Source organism: Galeopterus variegatus, unplaced genomic scaffold (genome assembly GCF_000696425.1).
Source record: "Galeopterus variegatus unplaced genomic scaffold, G_variegatus-3.0.2 Scaffold3452, whole genome shotgun sequence".
Classification (NCBI taxonomy): Eukaryota; Metazoa; Chordata; class Mammalia; order Dermoptera; family Cynocephalidae; genus Galeopterus; species Galeopterus variegatus.
Window position 1 is genome coordinate 28,091 of NW_007729563.1, and position 7,074 is coordinate 35,164.

Here is a 7,074-nt window from a genome sequence, read left to right on the forward strand (position 1 = left end):
GTATGTGGGATCCGAACCCTCGGCGGGAGCGCCGCCGCACTTCCCAAGCGGCGCACTGCTAGGGGCGCCACCGGGCCGGCCCGAAAGTGGATCCTTTTAAAATCAGAAACGAACCTGAGAACCGCCTCCTGCCATCACCTGACCCACCAGCAAACCTGCCAACCCGCCTTTGCTCACACCTGCATCGTGTTCACAGTTGAACCTTTGGCTCCCGACTGCACCATCATCTGCAAGTTGTTCTCTGGGAACTGTCGGTGCAAGCCAAATGGCATGCATGCCTGCAGATTAAATCAACACATCTGTCAGTGACTTCACCCTCTTTTAACATCCAGGTTCAGGAGGTAAATCCAGGATGCAGAAACAAAAAATCCAGAATATTTATCCAGAGATAAGCACCAAATCCCATTGGAGGTGAGGGAAAGTCTCACTTGACATCAATCCTTTCAGTAGAACCCCTAGAGAGAAGTCAAAGGGTGCCCCCTGCCCTGACCTCTCCTGATATCCTCTTCTGGGAACCCCAAGGTTCCAGTCACTGGCCAAACGGCAGCAAAAAGGGAGAAGGAAAAGCAGAGGGGCAAACATATCCAGCTGTGCCTCTAAAAAGAAGCTGGATAAGAATAAAATTTCAGGGGAGGCCCTTGTGATTTGCGCAACAGAGCATGGCCTGGTCCCCACATAACCAGCAATGATTACCAACATCTGTGTCGTATTCACATTTACTGACATGCTGCCTGAGCACAGCTGGGGAGCCTCGCCTCCAGGGCCATCGAAAGTCAGCAAGGCAAGTGGGAGCCTGGTGAGATGCTGGTAAGAGGGCTGAGTCTATTTAAGCCTCTGCCTGGGGCTGCAGAGACCCAGCCCAGCATAGAAGTGGCAGAGCCTGGATGGGAAGAGGTGGTGGGAAGAGAAGCGGAGAGACACGAAGCCACTCTATGACGCCTCTGAAGACAGTTCCCCCACCCCAGCATTCCCAGTCCACCCTGGAAGCTGAGCCTCCTGGTTCTCCGGGAGGGCTGGGCAGGCTCCTCTGAATAAAACCTCCTAGGACAGAACTCACACCAACAAGAGGTCTGTCATCTTGGCAGCCTAATAAGCGTGCTGAAAGCCAGGCAAGAGGACACCACAGACAAACTCTGACTTTTGGTGAGTACTAGCCTTGCCTCCTCCTCAGGATGGGCCCCAAGGCCCAGGAGGTGGAGTGAGGGCCAGGCTGGCTCCTCTACGCTACAGGATGGCAAGTCCTGGCTGTGGGACAGGAAGGCAGGGAGAACCAGGCTGTGGTGTTGGCTCAAGCAGAGATTTCCTCTTTTTCCTCAACTGCCACAGGAATTGCTTGGCATTGTGTTTTTTAACTCCTTAATCCTCTTAGCAACCCTGGGAGATGGTACTCTTCACATCCCTACTTCCATGTGAGAAAACCAGGGCACAGAGTAGTTACATCAGTTGCCCAAGGTCACACAGCAAGCACGAGGCAGAGCCAGGATCTGAGCCCAGGCCTTCACTTTGGCTCCGCTGCACAAGCTCCAGTGGTGGTTTGGGCTCTTCCTCCTGTGGGTCCACCTACAGTGACCCCATAGGAAAGATGTCTTTCTTCAGCACCCTTTAATGCAGTTACCCCCAGATAAAAACATAAAAAGAACAACAGTGCAAAGCATTCACTCTAACATTAATCCAAGGCCTTTCCAGACCCTACCTGGATGAGGGAATGAAACCCTGTGCTATTCAAAACGATGGATTCTATCTGTCCCATCTCACATTTCACCTAGTCAGCTGTTAAGCAGCCAAATTGCTCCAAAGGGCCCCGGGCAAGAATCAAAATGTAATTCTTAAAAAAATTAGCATTCAAAACGGTGGGGATAAGTGCATGCAGTGCTGAACTAACCTTGTTAATTTCATTGCTGTAATGGTTCACTTCCTCCTTGAATTTCAGATCAATCACGTTAAAATCCCTCTGGTCTTTGCCCAGATGGGCATCTTGCCACTTCTCTCGTACCTCATCATGTGATGCAGCTTCTGGCAGGTTTAATGCAGCCCTGACAGCCTAGAATGAGAAAAGGAAGACATCGCAGGCTGCAGCCAAATGAGGAGGGTGTGGGTGTCATCCTGTAGGACACCTGACCACTCCACGGCAGGCCATCACCCCCAGTCCCTCCTTACCCGGGGGCCGCAGTGGGTGGATTCTTCAATGATTCTGTGTCTCTTGATGTCCGCCTTCGGCTTCACCAAAATGTCTTCCACGCCTGTGAAGTGAAACAGACAAGTCAGAGGGGACCAGGACTGACTTCTCCCCAGACTATAAACACGGTGAAGTCAGGGCACAGAGCCCAGCGCCACAGACACAGGAAGCACCTGAACAGTGATGATACTAGCATCATTATTAACAGATGGCTACCTCCTCTTGTGCTTACCAGAGCCCAAACATTATACTCCCTATTTTACAAATAACAAAACTAAGTCTCGAAATTGAGCTACTTGTCCAAGGTCACACAGGCAGAATAGTAAACCCAGGCCTGAGTCCCCAGACTTGTGCTCTTGGTCACCAGCTACACCGCCTCCATTCAATGAACCTGTATTACATGAATGGGCTAGAGGTTAAGAGGTTTTATATGAAAAGCCAAGTTTAGAGAAAGGAGAGAACATCCCAGTTTTGGCTCCTGGAAGTCACATGCCACAGGGCACACCCTACATAGTTATGAATATGTGTTATGTGTGTTCAGGCACACATGAAGATGACACGCTCAGGCCTGGGGGACAGGGACCACCAGACAGGTTCCTCAGGATCACCTCAGGAGAGTGAAAGCATGGGTCACTTCGGTTCAGCCCGTCCTTCTGCCAAGGGTTCAAGAATTCCTCACATCAGGCAGTAGTATGCTGGTCTACTTCAACTCTATCAACTACTGTTTGCCCATACCTGTGAGTGCTACTCACACATAAATCCTCAGCCAGGACCTGAGCAGGAAGGAAAACGAATTACTGTGCTGTTCAATAGCTGGTGTAGAAATATCTGGAATTCCCAATGCAATTTCCTGGAAACCTGAGGGCTTCTAAAGAATGTGTGAGCAGAAGGGGAAAGAAATAGCCCCTCTGTGAGGAAGCCCCCATCACGAAAGCGGGCCCTTCCAGGGGGTCAGTTCCAGGCCATCTTGCTGTCCCCTTCACTGACTCCCTCTGGTTGAGATGGCTGCAGGGAGGTCATGCTAGTCTCCAGGCCACCTTCCCCTCGAAGCCCTCCTCCCAGCTGGGCCTGGCTTCCTCCTCCGCCTCACGGCATCCGGCTCGTCTTTGCACTCAGGCGGCCGATTGCTCTTGGTCCTGCGTGCTGAGACAGCAGCAAGAATGGCTTGCGTGTGAAGTCTGGTCCTCATCGGGAGCTGGGTATGGCATCTCCCTCCATCTGTCGTTTTCAAAGCTATCTGAACTTTTCCTAGTTAGCAGAAATGCTTGTGCTTATTCTCGGTCACTGTTTGAAACCGACTTACATATTGTAAGTGCACGGTTCTTAGTCATCTTGCTTCATTTCCCTCAGTTACCCAGTGAATGACTCGAGTCTGGTTCCCAGCAGGAACCGGGTGATCCTGGACACAGGTGCCTCCATCAGCAGTTCAAGCCCATTACGAATATCAGGATAGGGGTGAGTTTCAGCCCCCACACAGACTAGTAATTTATAATTCTTACCCTGATCAAGTAATTGGACAGGCATGCCAAGATGTCTGTCCAAGGGTGCTCAACCCGGCAAAAATGTGAAAACTCAGAAACAGCCTAAATGTTTAGTTATTGAGCCAGTTAAATAAACTACAGAACATCCAAACAAATGGAACCATCTCCAGCCACTGGATATGAGGATGTAGATTTATATTAACTGACCCCAAGGGACATTTATAAATACATTTGGAAGTGTCAGGGGCAGGGGAGCAGATTACAAAACAGTATGTAGTGTAGCAGCCCATTTTTTTCTGATTGTATTTGCACTGGAAAAATCTAGAAGAATGCACATCAAATCCGTATTTGTGGTTATTGCTGTCAATTGGATGCTGGGTGATTTTAAATTATTTTCATGTCTGTATGTTTCTTTATTTGCCCACAATTAAATATATTATACAATTAAAAAGTGGAATAAAATGTGTAATGGAAGCCCCACTGCAGGGCAACGAACAAACTGCAGCTGCAGCAGGCCCACAGCCGGGTCCCACCACGTCTGCACTCGAGCAGGTCCATGAAGCCCAGAGAGCCTTACTGCCACCAGCGATGCTATCACTGACTAGGCAAACCCACACGTGCTGTGGCATGCACTCAACATACAACATCGCACTTCATGCTCAGAGAAAGAACACTGCAAAAGGGCTTGGACTCGACTCCACTCCATGTCTCCTGACTGTTCAGCCAGAGGCCGAGCCCTTGGCAGATCTTCTGATGTCAATCCTACCTGGTGCACAGAAGGAGATAGCACACTTGTTTTCTTCATCCAAGCCAGTTTCCTAAAACAGTATGCTCTCATTTCTAGGCAGCAAACAAGGGAGTTCCTCTTCCTTTCTTAGGGTCCCTGACAGGCCTGCCCCAGCACAGTATTTCCAGAAGGGCTGATGTCCCCCACTGCGTTGGGAAGGCTTGGGCAATTCTGACAATAGGGAGGACCCCCTGTAGAGCGGGAAGGGTCCAGGGAATTCTGGAAGGGCACTTACAGGAGAGAATGGGGGTGTGTTTGAGTACGAGAAATCAATCTGAGGGACAGAAAATTGTAAAGGGTGGGGTTGAAAAAGGACTAGAATGGAAGTGGGGATGGAGGGGGTCACTCTGTGCTGTTGAGGAAGAAGAAACCCTGGCTATTGGGGCAGGGGGTGGGCAGCACTGAGAGGGAGCGAGGCCAGTGGCCAAGCGAGGACGCCCTTGTAGAAGGAGCCTGGCTGCTCCCTTGGAGGACAGTAGAGCCAGGGAGACAGACTGGCGCCATGCTGGCCACAAGATGGGGGACCAGGCCGCTGCTCCAGGCAAGCCCTGGGTGCGAGCCTGACACTCACCCAAGGTGAAGCCCCTGTAGAGCTGCAGGTAGGCAGTGAAGAGGCGGGCCAGGCAAGTGAGAACCTTGCCGCTGGTCTCACCCCCGTAGATTTCATAGCAGCAGTGCACCAGGCTGTAGGCAGAGCTCCCGTAGTGTGCCTTGTCTAGCACACCGCAGAGAAGCTCCCCTTCCCGGATGATCACCTGCGGAGGGAAAGGCCACCAGTGCCGGCTACAGGTGATGCCTCCTGGGGGAGCCACCCTCTCCTCCCCTATTCCACATGCATTAACTTATTGTGAACGTCCCTTACCTGTGACCTGCCGCAAAAGTAGGGTATATGGGGTATACATGAAACTAGGATTATATACGTATTTTTAAAATAAAGGAGGTGAGCACATATAGGCCAATAATTTGAAATTTTTTTTTCTTGGGACTACACAACACACACACTCTCTCTCTCTCTCTCTCTCTTCAGTGTATTTATATGTTCCCCTGCTCACTCCACCCACCCATACTGACTTAAGGTCAAGTACTCCTGATGAAGACGTTGTGACTGGAAATAAGAACATTTAGAGCTTCAACCTTGGAGTAGTGACCTTGGCCTAAGCACTCCTCCTTCCTTGCACACTGAGAATAACAACGAAGCCTTTCTAATGTCCTGTAAGGCCTGAATTTGTATTTTCATAAAGTTGAGATAAAGCATTAAAAGCTAATTAAAAGAAAAGAATTTCTAGCTGCCCGATGTAGCACGCATTAAATGTATGATCTATAAAGGGAAAGAAAAGTGGCAGCTTCGGGTCTGAATGGAATGTTCCTTAACACCCTGTTACAAAGCACATTGTGAGCTGGGGACTAGGATACTGCCCGTGGAGAACACGCAGAGGCCTGAGTCTTCGGTGTAGACTGCTTTCTTGCAGCATCTCAGCGCCCAGGCTTCACTGCCCTCCTGAGGCCTGGCTCCTAAGCCTCAGAGCTGGGAGTGTGGGCCTCACAGCAGTTCGATTATCTTGAGCCACTCAGTGGTCTTAAGGCAAAACGTAGGCTCTGCATTTCCAAGTTTTGCAGAATCAACTCCAGCCTTTCTGCTGGAGAAATCTTCCTAAGCCGGTTGTCAATTTCATGCTAAGGTTCAAATACTAGGGATCAATCCTGACTCTTTCCAACAAAAACACTGACACCAACTCAGGCACAACTCCTCCTCTTCTCAGGCACGACTCCTCCTCATCTCAGGCATGGCACCTGTTTCTATGAGTGTGCTTCCATTTCTGTCTCTGTTTTAAGTCAATTTATCTACACACAGGACTAGAAGTCTCTAACCCAGACAGCTGGATGGCCGTACCTGGGACTCGCACATTGAGTCAGGGTTAAATCCGGGAACAGGACGAGGAGCTTCCTTCACCCACGCTTTCCCACTGATTTTTGCCTTTCCAGATAAATTTAGTGGGATGTGGTCCTCTGGGATTATGTTTATGAGCAGCGTTGACACAACCTGGAAAGAAAAAGAGGACAAACTGATGGCTGGAAGAAAAGATGAGAACTTCCCTTTTAGGACCTTCTGATGATCTCAGGTGGAGCAAGAAAAACAGACAGATCCAGCTCTGTAGGACATGCTGATCATACTTCTTACTTGAAAGACTTAGAAATGGAAACAAAAACATACCAATAGGAAACTGAATTAAATTCCTGAATAGGCCAAATGAAGGAGAGGAAAAAAGTAAATTGCCATGGGGTGAACATAAAGATATATCTGAGTATGTTGTAAAACAAACAAACAAACCCCAAAAGCAAAGAGTTAGCAGGGTTGAGAGAGATGGTGGGGCTCATAATGCTGCCATCTGCCAGAAGTGAGCCTCGACAGTGACAGTCACTGACTGAGGGAGAGGTCAAGGTAGGCTCCTCAGAGACATCCTTCGCTCACCTCAACACAGATGACAACTATTACACATGTTCAATAACTTCCTCTCTGCCGAACAACTTGGACTTTCTGGAGGGAGCCAAGGAAGGAAAGGATGGAAAGACTAAGACTCGAGAGCTTTCCTCTGAGGAGCATCATACAGGAGGCCTGAGGGACCCGATGA

At 49.5% G+C, this 7,074-nt stretch overlaps 1 protein-coding gene across 1 annotated transcript in view; it reads right to left on the reverse strand.

Moving 5' to 3' along the window:
- The window catches only part of POLR1A (polymerase (RNA) I polypeptide A, 194kDa), a 73,621-nt gene that overhangs the window by 25,641 nt on the left and 40,906 nt on the right, over positions 1-7,074 (reverse strand). Inside the window, exons 15-19 of the mRNA XM_008585098.1 lie at positions 6,336-6,485; positions 5,016-5,199; positions 2,158-2,240; positions 1,883-2,041; positions 180-278 (exon numbers count right to left, since the gene is read on the reverse strand). Coding sequence (XP_008583320.1) covers positions 180-278; positions 1,883-2,041; positions 2,158-2,240; positions 5,016-5,199; positions 6,336-6,485 — 675 coding nt within the window. The remainder of the gene's footprint in view (positions 1-179; positions 279-1,882; positions 2,042-2,157; positions 2,241-5,015; positions 5,200-6,335; positions 6,486-7,074) is intronic.